Source organism: Camelus ferus, chromosome 13 (assembly GCF_009834535.1).
Source record: "Camelus ferus isolate YT-003-E chromosome 13, BCGSAC_Cfer_1.0, whole genome shotgun sequence".
Classification (NCBI taxonomy): Eukaryota; Metazoa; Chordata; class Mammalia; order Artiodactyla; family Camelidae; genus Camelus; species Camelus ferus.
In genome coordinates, this window is record NC_045708.1 from 8,848,110 (window position 1) to 8,865,808 (window position 17,699).

General features: G+C 48.0%; 2 protein-coding genes across 2 annotated transcripts; both read right to left on the minus strand.

Annotated features, from left to right (window-relative positions):
* Nucleotides 1-368: 368 nt before the first annotated feature.
* On the minus strand, nt 369-2,405 carry LOC102517681 (PRAME family member 12). The gene is made up of 2 exons (XM_032494796.1): nt 1,976-2,405; nt 369-942 (listed from the first exon to the last, which is right to left on the minus strand). The coding sequence occupies exons 1-2, from the start codon at nt 2,302-2,304 to the stop codon at nt 369-371; spliced, it is 903 nt and encodes a 300-aa protein (XP_032350687.1). The 5' UTR covers nt 2,305-2,405.
* A 4,816-nt stretch (nt 2,406-7,221) lies between these two features.
* Nucleotides 7,222-9,945, minus strand: LOC102517439 (PRAME family member 8). The gene is given in 5 exon segments (XM_032494797.1): nt 7,222-7,773; nt 7,775-7,838; nt 8,635-8,832; nt 9,645-9,787; nt 9,790-9,945. Coding segments are annotated over 5 exon segments (1,113 nt in total).
* Between the last annotated feature and the right edge of the window lie 7,754 nt (nt 9,946-17,699).

A 17,699-nucleotide genomic window follows, 5' to 3' on the forward strand; every position in this document is an offset into this window, starting at 1 on the left:
GTAATGGATCACACAGGACGCCAGTCCATTTACACCGCAGTTCTCTTTATTTCTGACCATTTCTTTACAGCCATCCATGCAGAGATAACGCCAACATGTGTGTCTCAAACCCAACTTTCCCTCCAGAAATTTAGATTCCTATTTCTGACTTGCTAAATACATGTCCCGGAAAGTCCCACCAACTCCCCAAGTCAACATTTTCCCTTGAAATCCTGAACCCCTGCTGAAATGTGCAATCACATTTCCTTTTCTCATTCAAATCGCGCTGAAATCTGAAACCACGTGTCTCTGTTCCCTTCAAGATGCTCCTATGTCCTAGATTTCAGTTTCCAGGTGCCCAGAAGAAAGCTTTGGATCGACGCACCCACCTAGGCCGGCACGTAGCAGTGGTAGAGAAAGGGCTCCTCATGAGAGCGTAGCTTGCTGCCCCAGCGAGGACAGGGGCTGGAGCTGAGCCAGATGGCCCTGGGACCTCCGAGGCCCCTCATGATCTCAATCAGCTTGGCCCGAAGCTGGGAAAGTCTCCCCAGATGGAGGGCTCCGCCAGGGCCGTAACTCTCCTGAGGGGCAGGATAGAACTCTTCCCTTAACCTGGGCAGCCCAGCAGTGCATCGCAGCAGCTTCCCCATGATGGCCATGGAGAGGCGGTTCCCACACAGGCTGAAGGCGCTGAGCTGGGAGCAGCAGCTCAGGGCGGGCAGGATGGAATCAAGTTGGGGGTCCATGACCCCACACTGCTCTAAGTTCAGCTCCTGGAGGGTGGCTGCGACTTTCTCCAGCAGACCTTGGAGCAGCTCAGGACGAAAGTCGCTCAAGCTGATGCCACTCAGATCCAGGCCCTTCAGCTGACTGATGTTTGGGCTCCGGGACAGGTGGCTCAAGTCTGATTCTGTTAGCTGGCAGTTCGTTACTGAGAGGTTGTCCAAGGGGGTCTTCAGGCACCTGGGGAGAAATCCAGAAATTAGGTGGGAGAAGTCAGGGAGCCACGTGAGCGAAGGTTGGGAGACAAATGATTTGCCTAAGGCCAAGGTCATTCTAACCGCTTTAGCAAGGTCAATACCCAGAATTCCCAGTCTCATTTTAGGCTGAATCCTTTCACCTTCTCTGTGTGGTTGGGTCAAGCTCACAGAATCTTGAAAGCTCCCTTTCCTCATCTGTCATTCAGAGTAAAACATACTCCACTTCCTTAAGGATAAGGATGACTAAATGGAATGGAATGCACTCAACATGCTCAGAGGGGAGCCTAATACTGAGTCTCAGTCAAGTGTGAGCATCACTGAATTTTAATACTTGGAAACAAGACCGAAAAAAAAAAAAAAAGCTTTCATTTCAGGCTTCCTTCAGCCCATGTTTGGTCCCTAAGCTCCTGTATCTCTGGGCGATCTGAAGCTCGAGGGAAGTAGGCAAGAGGCCACATCAGCTGGGGTTGCCAGTCCGCAGGGGATCACTTACATCCCTGCATCACCTGCAAACCATCTGCCACCTTTTATTACCCTTTTGGCTCCAGCACCTTTGCCATCAACTCCAGAATCATGCATTTCTCATATATTAATTACCTCATCTGGAGCAAACAAAACAAAACAAAACAAAAAAACAAACCAAAAAACCAACGTTTTACAGACAGGGAATTTGAGACAGGCTCACTGTGGTCATGAAACTGATGAGCACAGAATTTCTGTTTGAAATGCTCGGGTCTGGTGGGCTTCTCCATCTTCAATGCTCCCTTCACTTACCTATTTTCCTATGTCATCTGAGCAAAGACATCTCTTGCTAAAGAAGAAATGCATGTCCTCCCTCACTAGATCCCAAAGCCCCAGTTTATAGCCGCCTGGCACGGTGTCCCTGTCCAGAGCCTCTATAACGGTTTGTCCCTCTACCTGGATCTGTGTGGTTACATGATGCCACACTTCAGAACAGAGCAGGCTCCCCTCTAGTGTTATGCTCACTGTCACACGGCCAGTGGCGCCGCCCTCACCTGAGCATCTGGTCCAGGCGGCCTTCGAGGAAGGAGGGAGATTCCAAATGGAGATCCCGGAGGTGGTGCAGCCTGAGGATCTGAGAGGTAAATTGGACAACTTGCTGCTGCTGCTGCTGCTGCTGCTGCTGCTGCTGCTGCTGCTGCTGCCGATCAAATTCAGACACACGGACGTGGGAGAGACGGAGTCTCTGCACACTAGTCATCTGGCCCAGGAGAGGCGCGAACCTGGCCAGGGCGGACAGGCGCCACGTGCAGTCCACGTCCACCTCCTGGAGACAGTCCAGCTGCACACGACTCAGGACCTTCATGATAGTTCCCACGGGCATTGAAACGATCTTCAGCTTCTTACAGCGCAGGTGAATCAAACCTTTCCTCTGCTCCACCCACCTGAGGAGGTAGGTGAGGAATTTACCCGGGGTCCTTTTCTCAAGACAGAGGTCTGTGAACACCTCCAAGGAAGCCAGGTGCTGTTTTGTCCTTGAACTATTTTCAGCCGCTGGTGCCATCCATGAGCTTGGGCACACATGGGCCCTGGCTCCAGACCACATGCTCCAGAAGTTCTGGCCGGTGTTCCGTAAGTCCAGCACCCTGCAGTCTGCACCTCCTGTGGGGAAACAGCAGGTTGGTGGGATGCTTTAAGGGCCACTGAATAAAGCCAGAGTCTCAGGATTTAGGCTACCCACACTTGCCACCGTGCTTTTACTTCCCATTCCTGGCGCCCCTGCTGCCTTGCCCTCTTCCCCTCTCTCTGCCTCACCTTCCTCCAACTCCCTTCCCCCTCGCGTCCCTCCGTGTTCTCCACTTCTAATGTCTTTAAGCATCACTGGGAGGAGGTGGGGGGCATGTTTTTCAGGCTCCCCCGCACTTAGGCACTCCTACACATCTGAAGACATTTCCCAAAATAAGCTCAGCAGAGGCCAAGGCCTCTGAGCTTCTCATTGGCATCATCAGAATCCTTTGGTCCATCCCTTCGGCATCCACTCTCCTGACCCCAGCAGTATCTTCTGGAACGCCCAGGGCCCTACCAGGCTGCCTAGATTTGACTCACCTGGGGCGAAATTTCTGGGCCAGCAGGACGTCGAGCCCATCCAGCACTGCCTGGAAGGTCTCCTCCTGAGGCATGTGCATCAGGCCCCCCTAGAGGCAGGCGGACAAAGGGCCAGGCTTGCACCAGGGCCTTCAGGGTCTCGATGCGTCTCCCAAAGAAGGCCTCCAGGAACAGAGGTGGGAAGAGCTCTGTGGGCAGATACTCCAGAGCAGTGATGGCCGAGGCCTCATTGTCCCTCAGGAGGCTGGTTCCTGCCAGGTCCAGGAGTCGGGGTGGGGTCCGGACACTCATCCTGACTCTGCTTCTAAGGGACCCTGTGGATACTGCCAGGGAACAAGACATATTTCTCAGGCCAAGCATGAGCACCCCTTCGTTTGTCTTCCCACCCTTCAGAGCTTCCAACTGAGGGCTAAAGTCACTACTCTGGAAACGGTGAAGGAGCCTCAGTTTTCCCCAGTTTTACTCTAGTCCCCGCGGGCACAGAGCCATTGCTCTGCCTGTACTGGCTCCAGAACAAGTGTCTCAAATTTCTGAGGAGAAAACCACCAGTCCTTGCATTTCCATCCACTGCTTTGCTTACTTCATGTCCCATTCGGAATTGGGTCCCAACAGCCTGATGGCGGACCCCAAGTTTAGGTGGGGGACTTTCAAATCATCACTTAGAGCCCTAAGACTATGAGAAGAGGAGTGTCTTGTGGACCTACCCAGACTGCATCCTCAGTGACCGTAAGTAACCTGGCTGGTAAGGACTAAGAGGATACCCCTAAAATAATGCCATTTGTGCACAAAATAAATATCTTAAATGTAAAAAAATAAAATTACAAGCAGTTATATGTTTTTCATTAAAAAGATTATCTACTTGGTATACGCATTAAAAAATGATATAAACCAAAATACAAATCAAAATGTTTGGGACTGAGGCAACACTACACTTAAAGGCAAAACCAAAACCTAAAATGTGTTTATCTGAAAAGAAAGAATTAAAAATCTCTCTGCCATCCTGCATGTCAGCATTAAAGATCAGCAGACCACATATAACGTGATGTCGTCCTTTGCTGAAGTCAGTTACCCACCAGCTCTGATGTGGTTGGCAGGGTGCTCAGACCTCAGACCTCTTGGGGAACCTGCCAGTGACTCTGGTGACAGAAAATTCTGCATCTGTCTCTGGTGTCTGAGGCTTTTATACCTGTCTAATCACATCTGCCCACTTTCCAACAGCCAATCACAAAACGACACCTGATTAGATTCTAGACTATCACACAGGTTAATCCTGATTGGATTATTGTCAATCTCTGGATGGATTGATTGAGTCAGACGGTCATTCAGAGACTGAGAAAGATTGAGGGGAGGAAGGGGTGGAGTCAAGGACTCATTCATTCTCGGCGATGTTGGATTGAGTTTTACTGCTACAGACAGTGTCAGCCCTGGATGTGAGACAGGGAAGGGATGACGGGTTCCTGACATTGTCCAGAAAAAGCAAAACTTGAAGGAACTGGTGTTGGGGGATCTTTGGCCAAATCGAAGTTATCAGAATGTCCCAGAATTAAAACAGCCTCATGAAGACAGTGCTGTTGTTCTGAAAGGAAATAAACGTGTCCCTGTATCAAATGTCACTTAAGTGTTGTCAGAAACGTAGGCGATCAGGAGCGCATTCAGGGAGCAAGGGAAATGCTTTGGGGGATGTGGTTGGTTTCCAAGCCTTAAGTCAAGGCTTCCCTGAAGGAGGTCAGGTCAAAATCACAATGAGAAGGAAGGTGGGGACTGGGCAGTGTGGAGCAGGGCAGGCATTCTTTTTTCTTTCTTCTTTTTTTTTCCATGGACAAGTGGTTTTTATCTTATTTCATTTCTGTTCTCTTATTTACGAATGAGGTAGTTGACTTAGATTTTTCTAGGGTAATTTTAATTTTGGGGGAGTGATTAGGTTTATTTACTTATTTTTAGAGGAGGTACTGGGGAATTGAACCCATAACCTCATGCATGCTAATCATGCACCCTACTGCTTGAGCTATATCCTCCCCCGCCAGAGCAGGGCATTCTTAGAGGCACCCTGTGAATAACTCAGTAGTAAAATATAGGGGTTTTTGTTTTTCCTCTTGGAAAGGAATGAGGTTAAAAGATACCCCAGGATAGACTTGGGTTCCATTCACAGTACAACAGGGACAAGTGGGGATTCACAGCCGAGGAGCAGAGGGGTTGACGGCTGGAAAACTGCTAAGAAGAGACATCAGGTCTGAGGGCAGGAAGGGGATTCAGGCTGAGTCAACCTAACTCCGTTCCTGCCGAGGGCCGTCTAGGGTGGTCTGATGCCAGGAGAGAGGACTGAGGAAATCTGCCCAGGTGTCAGGATGGTGGTGTACCACGGGTGGGATTCTTGTGAAACTGATTTATCAGGGGTCTTGCTAAAAGCGGGTTTTACAAGAACGTGCACAGATGGACCGAGCAGAAGGTTCAGGTGCCAGACTAGCGTTTAGTCAAACAAAGAATGTCATTTGAGGGGACTGCTTTGGGCACGGGTGGCCTGTGCCAACCCTGATGTAGTGAAGTGCTGGGCCAACTTGGAAACAGGTAGAGAGTCAGAGATTGGGCCAGGAGGGTGCAGGCTGGTCACATGGTCTTGGAATGAAGCGAGGAGCTATTGGAAGATTTTCATGACCTGATTAATGTTCTCCCATTTGTTGTGATGGTGCATGGAGATGAAGCTGTAGGGGAATGAGGGAGCAGGAAGGGTGAGCAGGGAGAGAGGAGTGAGAATCCAGGCTTGTGAGAAGCCGTCGTGTTGGAGACCCACAGCGGTGGACAGACATGGGAGGCGCCATACCTCTGGCAGTCTGCTGGAGGCTCAGGGGTTGGGGTTGGGGGGGAACGAAGAGAGGACAATGCCCACTGGAGTGCTGAGTTGGTCCGTTGCAGGCTGGTCCTCTAGGGTGAGGGGCTGCTGTAAACTGATGCTTGTTTCCCCACTCCCCAAATTCATATGTTGAACCCTTAATTCCCAATGTGACAGGATTTGTAGCTGGTACCCTTGGAAGGTACTTAGGTTTGGATGAGGGATGAGGTCATGAAGGTGGAGCCCCATGATGGGGTTAGTTCACTTCTCAGGGAATGAAGAGACCTGAGCTCCTCTCACCCCCACCATGTGAGGTCGCTACAAGGTGGCCCCCACTTCAGCCCCACCATGCTGGCTCCCTATCGCAGGCTTCCAGACTCCAAAAGTGTAACAAATAGATTTTCCTATTTAACCCACCCAGTCTCTGGATTCTGTTATAACAGCGCGGACAAACTCAGACACAGCAAAGGAGAGACAAACAGTGGCGGGGGGGGGGGGGGACTGTAAAGTGCTTTGTGGGCTCTTTTTTTTTTTTTTTTTTGGACAAGACACACACAAAAAAGCATTCAGAAAGTGGTGGTGTGCATAGTAGGAGAAAGTAAAGTGCAGGTCACAAGACTGATTTTACAACGTAATTATACAAAATTCTGTGTGAACATATCATTCTTTCGTTCATTGTTGACCTAGCCCCCAAAAGGGTGTGATTACTTAATGTGGTGTTAAAGTAGTGAAACCATGTTAAATGCCTTATGATATTACTATTTCACTAAAAAGAATCTGTATCCTTTCCGGCCACAATTAGATTAATTCGAGAGGGACCCCTAGCCACGAGACAGACATGGGTGGTGAGGACCAGAGGCTCCGGCTTATCTGTCACTCACCGAACAGAGTGTGTTCTCTCTGTTGTGTGTATTAACCCACTGAAGAGCCACAGAAATAAGTAAGGAGGTGAGAGGATCTAGAAGAAAAAAGGTCTTGGGGGAATGATCGAGTTCTGGATCATTGTCAACTGAGCGCCTTTTTTTTTTTTTTTCATCAGTAACTGGAGATCCCTGACGTGGAAACAGAGAAAACAGGATGACACATCACGGAGAGCACCAGTCCATCTATGATGAGGGTCTTTTTATTTCTGACCATTTCATTACAACCATCCATCCAGGGATCACTCCAGTACATGTGTCTCAAGCCTGAATCCCCCTCCAGAAATTCAGGCTCATATTTCTGACCCCAAAATTTCCATCAACTCCCTGAAACAGCATTTCTCTCTGCAGTCCTGCACCACGGCTGGATCACCTCTCCTTTTCCCATTCACACTGAGCAGATGTCTGAAACCATGGGTCTGTGTTCCCTTCAGGGTGCACCTATGTCCTAGATTTCAGTTTCCAAGCACCCAGAAGAAACCTTTTGACAGATGCAACCAACTAGGTGGGGGTGTTCAATGATTTCTATGAGCGAGAATTCCCTATAGCCACCGGGAGCCCAGGGGATGGAGTTAAGCCAGATGGTCCTGGGACGTCCCAGGTCTCTCAGAATCTCCAACAGCTCAGCCTGCAGCCGGGCAAGTCTCTCTCTGAGGGGAACTCCAGCACAGCTGTAAGTCTCCCGAGGGGCAGGGTACCCCTCCTGACTCAATCTGGGCAGCCCGGCGGTGTGACTTGGCAGCTTCCCCATAACAGCCGTGGAGAGGGGGCTCCCACACAGGCTGAAGGACCTGAGCTGGGAGCAGCGGCTCAGGGCGGGCAGGACGGACTCGAGTTGGGGGTCCATGATCCCATACTGATTCAAGTTCAGTTCCTGGAGGGTGGCTGCAACTTTCTCCAGCAGAACTTGGAGCGGCTCAGGACTAAAGTCCGTCAGGCTGACCCCACTCAGATCCAGGCCCTTTAGCTGACTGATGTTCGGGCACCAGGACAGGTGGGTCCAAGTCTGATTCCTCCAGGAAGCAGTGAGTTATTGCCAGGCTGTCTAAGGGGGTCATCAGGCACCTGGGGAGACACGGAGCAGTTAGGTCTGGGAAACAGGGGTGGCACGTGACCTCAAGGTGGGAGACAAATGATTTGGCCAAGGTCAAGGTCGTTCTGACCACTTGATAAAGATCAGTACCCAGAATTCCCAGTCTCATTTTAGCCTGAGTCCTGTCACCTTCACTGTGTGACTGAGTCACATTCACAGACTCTCGGAAGCTCTCTTTCCTCATCTGCCAAGCAGAGGGCAACAGACTCCACCTCCTCGTGAGGGTGTGAAGCTCAGGGAAGGCACTAGCCACGCTCGCAGGAGCGCCTGACACACTGTCTCAGTCAAGTGTGAGCATCACTGAATTTTAATATCGGGAGACAAGACAAAAAATGTTTTCAACTCAGACCTCCTTCAGCAAAAACAAAAACAAAAACAAAAAACCTTTTTATTGATGGGGAATCTGAGACAGGCTCATTGTGGCCACTAAACTGGGGAGCACAGAGCTTCTCTTTAGAAATGCGCAGGTCTGACATCGCTTCCCTTCCTCAGCGCCTCTCCACTCCCCCGTGAGTGAGTCGTAAGTCATCTAAACGTAGACCTCTCCTCCTAAAGTAAGAATCTAAACTCCATCACGGATCTGAACCCCCCAGTCTGCACCTTCCTGGCACTGTGTCCCTTTCCCCAGCCTCTGCCCCAGTTTGTCCCTCTACCTGGATCTGTGTGGCTACGTGATGCCACACCTCAGGAGAGAGCAGCCAAGGAGACAGCGCGTGGGACATTCTAGAGTTGTGCTCACTGTCACACGGCCAGTGGCGCCGCCCTCACCTGAACATCTGGTCCAGGCGGCCTTCGAGGGAAAAGGGAGATTCCAGATGGGGATCCCAGAGGTGGTGCAGCCTGAGGATCTGAGAGGTAAACTGGACAACACGTTGCAGCTCCTGCTCCTCAGAGACAGACACGCGGAGTCTCTGCACATTCGTCATCTGGCCCAGGAGAGGAGCGAACACGCCCAGGGGGGAACAGCTGCCACTGAGAATTCACTTCCACCACCTGGATACAGTCCAGCTGCGCCAGACTCTGGGCCTTCATCGTGTTCCCCACGGGCACTGAAAGCGTCCTCAGCTTCCTACAGCACAGGTGTACGGAATCTCTCTTCTGCTCCGCCCACCTCAGGAGGTAGGTGAGGAATCCATCCAGGATCCTTTCCTTGAGGCAGAGTTCTATGATCACCTCCAGGGGAGCCAAGGGCTGCTCTGTCCTTGAAATGTCCTCAGCCAGTGATGCAAGGCTGAGGACATTTGGGCACACATGGTCCCTGGCTCCAGGCCACATGCTCCAGAAGTCCTGGCCCGTGTTCCGTAAATCCAGGACCTGCAGTTTGCACCTCTTGTGGCCAAAAGGGCAGATTGGTTGGGATGGTCCAACAACCACGATAAATGGAACTACTCTCGGAATTTAGGCAACACTCAGACTTCCCACCTGCGCTTTTACTTCACATTCCTGATGCCCCTGCTGCCTTGCCCTCTTCCCCTCTCTCTGCCTCACTTTCCTCCACCTCCCTTTCCCCTCCCATCTTTTCTGGTTCTCCACTCCTAGTACCTAAAGCATCACTAGAAGGAGCTGGGGCACGTTCTTTCAGGCTCCCCCGCACTTAGGCGCTCCTGCCCTGCTGGAAGGCATTTCCCAAAGTGAGCTCAGCAGTGGCCAAGGCCTCTGAGCTTCTTCACTGGCATCATCAAAAGCCTCTGGTCCATCCCATGGCATCCAGTCTCCTGACCCCAGCTGTCTCCTCAGGGACACCCAGGACCCTACCAGACTGCCTGGATCAGACTCACCTGGGGGGAGCCTTCTGGGCCAGCAGGACATCGAGCCCATCCAGCACTGCCTGGAAGGTCCCCGCATGAGGCATGTGCATCAGGCCCCCCAGAGGCAGGCGGACAAAGGGCCAGGCTTGCAGCAGGGCCTTCAGGGTCTCGCTGAAGACCTTGTATGTCTCCCATACAAGGCCCCCAGGAACAGAGATGGGAAGAGCTCAGTGGGCAGGTACTCCAGAGCAGTGATGGCCGGGGCCTCATTGTCCCTCAGCAGGCCAGTTCCTGCCAGGTCCAGGAGTTAGGGTGGGGTCCGGACATTCATCCTGACTCTGCTCCAGAAAGAATCCTGTGAAACCTTTCAGGGAACAAAGCATTCTTCTCAGACCAAGCATAAACACACCTTCGTTTGTCTTCCCACCCTTCAGAGGAATCTGTTCAGGGTCAAGGTCGCTGCTCTGGCAATAGTGCAACAGGCTTGATTTATCCCAACTCCATTCTGGCCTCAGGGGGCATAAAGCCCTAGCTCCACCCCTAAGGGCACCAGAATAAGCACCTCACAAGCACTGAGAAGGAGGAAGAAACCCAACCACTGCCCCTCCATTTCCATCTACTGCTTTGTCTAATTATGCTGCCCTGGGAAGTGGGTACCATAAGCCTGAAAGCTGACTCCCATCTTTTTTGGGGAAAACTCTCAGACCATCACTTTGGGCCCCAAAACTATGAGAATGGAAGGGTCATGGGACCCACCACAGCCTCCATCCTCAGTCCCCACAGTGAATCCAGTTGGGAAAGATTAAGGGGAGATCCCTAAAATGAATGCCATTTGCACAAAGTAAATATTTTAAATGTCAAGAAATAAAATTCCAAACAGTTAGATTTTTTTTAATTAAAAAGAGTATCTGCTTGGTTAAGACAATTAAAAATGATATAAATCAAAGCACAGATCAAAATATTTGGGATTAAGTTAAAACCATACCTAAAGGCAAAACCAAAACTTTATATAAGTTCATCTGAAAAAAAAAAAAAACCAAAAACACTCTCCCTTCCGTCCTGAGCTGCATACCACCACTCAGGACCAGCCGACCATGGGTAAGATGAGGGTGTCCTTGGCTAAGGTTGTTAACTTACCAGCTCTGATGTGTTTGGCAGGGGGCTCAGTTCTCAGACCTCATGGAAAACCCAAGAGGTGACCCTGGAGCCAGAAAGTTCTGCGTCTCTTCTTTGGTACCTTTACAGACCTCTCTAATCACATCCTCCCTCTTTCCAACTGCTAACATCCAATCAGAAATCACACCTGATTAGATTCCAGACTGTGCATCAGCTTAGTCCTGATCGGATCTTTGTGTATCTGGAGCGGAAATGATTGAATCAGACATTCATTCAGGAGAGAGAACCAAGGAGGGAGGTGGAGGGAGTCAAAGACTTACTCATTGATTCATTCCACAAACACTGGTTGAGTTTCACCACTACCAGTAGTGAGAGCCATGGTGTGAGACAGGGAGGGGATTACTGACCTCTGATGTTGGACGGGAGAAAACAAAACTTGAAAGCAGCATTGTTGGGGAATCTTTGACCATATCAGAATTATCAAAATGTCCCAGAATTAAAACAGCTTCACAAGGACAGTGATGTTGTTCCGAAGAAAACAAAATAAATGTGTCTCTGTAGCAGGGATCACCTAGCTGTTATGCCTGAAACATGGGAGATCACGAGACCATTCAGGTAGCAAGGGAAGTGCAGCTGGAGATGTGGCTGGTCCTTCAAGCATAAGTCAAGGCTTCTCTGAAGGACATCAGGTCAAAATTACAATGAGAAGTAAGGGTGGGAGATGGGGTTTTGTGGAGCTGGGCATTCCTAAAGGTGAATGATCCAAACAGTGTAAAATATGGGTATATATTTTTTCCCATTGGGTAGAAGGGAGATTGAAAGACTTTCCTCTGTGTGGCGTTCAGAAATTTAAAGGGAGTGGCTAAGAGAAGACAGTGTCATCCTTGAAGGCGTTTCCTCCCAGAAAGTTGGAGGCAACCTGGCAATGAAAAGACTAAATCTGAGAATGTGAGCAGAGGGAGAGGTGACCAACGCTGAGAGCCACTGAGGGTGGGCGCTGTGGGCTTTTGGGAACTTGCAGCCAGTGGGGGAAATAAACATGGGCCACTCACACACAACCCTGTAATCATCGGGGCAGCTGCTACCCCGGGAATTTTTTGGTTCTTGTAGGTTCTTCTGCCAGAGGACACAGCCCAGGTGGCAATTAGCCCAGCCATATTCTAGGGCCCTTGGCAGCCGATCCATAATCCCATTGACCCCTTTCCAAGGATATTTTGATAATTACTGTTTCCTCAAACTTAGGTAAGTTCAACACAGATTATGATCGAGGTGACGCCGTTAGGCACAGAAATAAAAGTCTGGTTTTCCCTTCATATTTAGCACTGTTCACAAACACCAACACCTTTCCCCACACAATTCAGGAGCTGTGTTTGGTACTTAAGGATCTGCCGTGTTCAGATCATACCACTGAACCGAGTAAGAAGAAACCAGGGTGGCTGCCCTGGGGTTCGGCCAATTGACCAGGACAAGCCTGCCCCCGTGTGGCCAATTTGATACCAAGCTACAGGTCATCATAGCTTCAGGTTCAGGGTTTCCTTGATTAGCACTAACTCTGAGGAGTAGATATAAAAATAATTCAAAACCTGATTCCCCCTTTTTCTGTTTGTTCTTGGTAAATATCTGGGGGCTGGTGGTGGATTTGGATGTACCGATGCTCAGGGAATTCACTCATGAATTCAAAGACAAAGTTGTGTTGTCCTGCAAATGTAATAGAAAAGAACAAATCTGACTCCATATGAGATCTGTTCCTTCGACTTTAACCCTGTGCGCTGTTTCCTAGGCTTCGTCTTGCTGGTTCTGCACCTTTTGTAAAAGAATGTTGTCTACAGCCTGAAATATACAGGACAGCCTATTCTCAAGGCTCTGACCTTTAAGGATAGTAACATTTTTCCATTCATATAAAGATAACAAATTGGAGAATAGAAAATAAGGTTTGTTTTGTTGGAGGGACGCCATGATCTGAGCCACTGGGGACGGCTGCAAGAACAAAGGATTCCAGAAACAAAGAACTCCTACACCAAGAAGTTTGCAACAACCAAGCGTACCCCCTCCCCTTTTTAGTATAAAAGGAGCCTGAATTCTGACTTGGGGAAGATGGTTCTCCAGGACATCAGTCTGCCATCTTCTAGGTCTCCCAGCTTTCCAAATAAAGTCCCTATTCCTTGCCCTAACACCTTGTCTCCCGATTTATTGGCCTGTTGTGCGGCGAGCAGAACGAGTTTGAACTCAGAACTGTCCCCACAACCACTCAAGAGTAAGGCAGGATACCCTGTCAGGATCATCAAAGGGTCTCCCACTAGTGTCACTGCTTCCCTGTTAACTGCCCCCGAACAAGGTCTAACAGCAGCCAGCGGGGCTGGAAAACACCCCAACTCATCTGCTCTTTTGGCCACAGGAGGTACATTCCTCATGGTTCTCCAGGTGGGTCTGTAACTCTCAGATCCTGGCCTTTGTGTGTGCTGGGGAAGGGCTTCGCTGCACAAGGCTGCATGGTTCTGGAAGGGAGTCATCCACGCTGCAGACAAGCTGAGCCTCTGGCCCTCACAACCCATGCCTGTCATGTGTGGGTCGGGGTCCTTCTTGAGCTGATCTATTGTGGCCAGAAAACACATATAAATTCCTTTTAGCAAAATACTGAAACAGTGCAGGCATTTAACATGGTTTTGGTATTTCTATACCTCATTAAACACGATATCCTTTTAGGGGGCTAGGTCATATCAACGAGAGATTGACTTTATTCTTATAACCCCTCCTGTCTCTCCCCATCGGGGACATGGATACATTAGGATGTATCACGAAACAAAGCACCTGTTGGTGAACGTGACCTCCTTGCCTGATGGAAGACACGGTGTTGGTCAGGGTTGTCCTGAGTAACCATTAGAGTACGTACAGTAAATTGTTGAGCAGCACACAGGTGGGGGTGCTGACCCCTGCTCTGTTGGAAATCCCCATATAACGCATAGTCCGCCCCCATATCCTCTCTTCCACATCCTTGGATTCCACCAACTGGAGATCCTGTAGAACTGTATTTACTATTGAAAAACATCTATAAGTGGACCTGAGCATTTCAAACCAGTGTTTCCAGGGTCACCTGTAGAGGCAGAGACAGAGATAGAAATATATATTAGAGGAGATTTATCACAGGAGCGGGCTTGCACAGTCACAGAGGCCGAGACATCCTGCAGTCCGCTGTCTGTAGCTGGAGAGCCAGCAAAGACGGTGATTTAACTCAGACCAAGGCTTAAGGCTGAAACCAGGGGCTCTGACAGTGTAACTCCAAGTCTGAATCCAAAGCCCTGAGAACCAGGGGACCACAGGTACACATTCCAGAGTCTGAAGGCTCAAGAACCAGAAGCGTCAACGTTCATGGGCCAGAAGAGAGATAAGGGAGAATTTGCCCTCCTTGTTCCATTCAGGCCCCCAAAGGACAGGCAGGTGCCACCCACACTGGTGAGGGCAGGTCTCCTCACTCAGTCTGCTGATTCCAATGCTAATCTCTTCCAGAGATGCCCTTACAGAGCCTCCCGGAATTAATGATTGACCTCCATCGGGGCATTCCTTTCTACATCAATATTAGCAGGAAAAAAATTAACTTAACAAAGGACGTTCAAAGGAAGACTCTTTTTGAGGATTCAGGGGCTGCTGTTGTTGGCTCGGGGAGGGAGAAGTTAAAGGTTTGGGGGGAGGACCTTAGGCAAAAGCCTCAGTTTCCCCATGAAATAAAGATAATGCTGGACACTCAGCGTACGGGATTTCATAGGATCCAATGAGACGATGCACGGGGAAGGCTTGGCACCCCACCTGGCACACAGTGAGACATCGCTACACGGCGCTTTTCCTTCTTTCTCCTTCCTCGCAGGAGCCCCCGGTACCTTCATCCCTCTAACTTGCCTTCTATTTCTTACAACAGAGAGGAGAGCAGAATCAGGCCCAAAATGAGATTCAGCTTACACCTGTGGCCCCCAGTGAATCATGATTCAGCCAAGCTGCTCAAGCAGCCAATGCAGGTGTCTGGGGTTGGGACAGGCAGGAGGGGCAAAGGGGGGATTGGATTCATCTCTAGTGACAGACACTTTGAGTCTCAGGACTCCTAGGCCACCTGCTGGTAGATCAGACGAGGGGCTATAAATCAGTGTTGCGAGCAGAACTGTATAGCCCAGTATTTTTTAAATCTGTTTTTATATAAATGTTATTTGATTTTTTTAAAGATTAAAGATGTAAATTGTCTTTTCAAATTATAAAGGACACACGCAGTACTTTTAAAGAAAGTATGTGGATATTTTTTAAAATATTTAACTTGATTTGGAGCCTCAAAATGAATGAGACTTTAAAACTGATTTTAAAAAAAAAATTTAAAAATAAAACTGATTTTAAAGATAGATGAACGAGAATTTTTTTCTTTAAAAAGTATTTAATCTAATAGAGGTTTACACCTGGAAGGATTACAATTATATGTATTTTTAAGTAGACTGTTTTTTTAGAGCAGGTTTAGGTCCACAGCAAAATTGAGCAGAAAGTACCCTCCAGTTTCCATTTAACTCGTGCCCCCACCATATTCACAGCCTCCTCCACCATCAGCATCCCCCATGGGGCCGGTACATTTGCTATAATAGATGAACCTACACTGACACATCATTATCACCCAAACGTCATAGTTTACATTAAGGTTCGCTCTTGGTGTTGTACATTCTATGGGCTTGCACAGAGTATAATGATATGCATCCACCATTGTAGTATCACATACAGGGTATTTTCACGGCCCTAAAAATCCTCTTTGGTCTTGCTGTTCATCCCTCTGTCCCCACCATCCCTTAGCAACCACTCATCTTTTTGCTGTCCCCAGAGTTTTGCCTTTTCCAAAATATCACATAGTTGGAATCATACAGTAGGAATCATACAGATTGGCTTCTTTCATTTAATAATAGACATTCAAGTTTCCTCTACGTCTTTTCATGGTTTGATGACATTCCATTGTCTGAATACACCACAGTTTATTTATTCATTCGCCTCCTGAAGGACATCTTGGTTGCTTCCAAGTTTGGCTATTATGAATAAAGCTTCTGTAAGTATCCGTGTGCCCATTCTGGTGTGGACATAGGATTTCAACTCATTTGTGTAGATACCAAGGAGTGAGATTGCTGGATTGTATAATAAGGGTATGTATTACAATAATTTTTTCCCGACAATCTCACCTGTTAGAGATTTTCCCACAGAGGGCAAAGACTGTCTCTATCACCCTGTGGTTCCACAGCTGAACTCAAAGCCTGGTATGGCTGGTAAATGCTTATGACTGCATGGACCATGGAAATCTTTCTCATCAGTTTAGAGCCAAATGTTGTTTTTCACTAAAATGCAAATTCCAGGAAGTCATCATTAGCTGGCTACCAGTAACATCATAACTAAGTTGGACATAGAAGAAATGGCACTCATGATTCTGTGGTCAATGCGTTTGTACATTTAAATCATACATGAAGGAAAACTTAATTCGTTTTTCATGCTTTTGTTGGTTTTGCCCAAGTAAGAGAGGACAACATTCTCAATGTAAAACATCTCAATAATTGATAGATAGATAAATAGATGATAGATAGATAGATAGATAAATGGAGCAAGCCTCTTCACGAACTCCCGTCTCATCCCAGGCCCCCCCTCCAAAGGGTTCAATTTAGTGTATCTTCTAAGACTTTTCTCTGATTTTCTATACATTTGCATGTGCATATGGAAACATCTCATCTTATCTTCTCTTATAGAAAAAGTGCCTTAGTGTGGTTTTGATCACCTTGCTTTTTTTAAATTTAAGGGTAGGTCTTTAAAGGTCTGTCCTTATTCATATGAGCAATCTTGTAGTATTCCATAAAAGAATGGCCCGCAATTTAACCTTTTTCCTGTTTAGGGTAAATTTTAGTTGTTCCAATTTTGTTGGTGGTGGTGGTCTTACCAACCACAGCATATAATAAAAGTCCTGCTTCTCACCAAAGCCCCTCTTTGGTTCCTCAGTGTTTTCTCCCGGTCTCTAGCCCCGTCTCTCCAGAATCATCCTTTCCATCCTCTTGCTTAGCCATTTTCATGTTCATCATCTTAGGACAGGCTGTCCTTTGTCTTCCATCTCAAAAAAGAAGCAAAAAGGAAGAGAAGAAAAATCTCGCTGGACTTCATCTCATCCTCCAGCTCTTGTTTCATTTCTTCTCCTTCAGAGGCAAACTTCTCTAAAGAGGTCTCAACGCTCTCCATCTCCGTGTCTTACTATCTCACATACTCGCACTGTAGCTTTTATTACAAAATATCCCAAATTCATGAATAAGTACCCCAAGTAATAGAAAAAGTGCGTAAGTGCTCACAGCCAGCTTGCCCTCGTAATATCAACATTTTTCCACATTCTTTTTAGATTTTTTTCGCACCCTTCGATAGCTCAGCTGGTGGACTGGGGAACTGCAGAGGTAATCAGATTTTTTTTAAAGCCTATTACAATAGTAAAGACACAGATGACTCTTTCTGAGGAACTCTCTCCTGTCCTTGAACCCCTGTCTCTTCCTCCCCTCCCTTCCACCACTATCTTAAACTCATTATAGCATCTTATTGTGCATGCTTGAATTACATTTGCAAACAAATGTGTTCGCCTACAGTGTATTATTTCAGAGATTGGTAAAACTTACAGTAATGTGATCCTCTATATGTCCTTCTCCGTGTGCATTATTTGGGCCAGGATTTTGTTTTTGAGATTGATTTATGTAAATTTAAAAATCAATTATATTGTGTTATAATTTATTGATAGGAAACTGCACACATTTAAAGTCTGTGGTTCGATAGGTTTTGACAAATGTACACACCACAGCACCACAATCAAGACACAGCACACTTCCATCACCCCCCAAAATTCCTTTGAGCTCTTTGCTGTCAGTCACCCCGGCCACCTCCCCGAGGAACAATTAATGTGGGTGTTTTTGGTCACCATAGATGCACTTTCTAGAGTGT

Excerpts from the sequence above, each read along its gene's own strand:
- LOC102517681 (XM_032494796.1), bottom strand. The coding sequence starts at position 2,304 with ATGCCCGTGGGAACTATCATGAAGGTCCTGAGTCGTGTGCAGCTGGAC. Across the intron at positions 943-1,975 it reads CGCCTGGACCAGATGCTCAG|GTGCCTGAAGACCCCCTTGG; the intron begins GTGAGGGCGGCG and ends ATTTCTCCCCAG.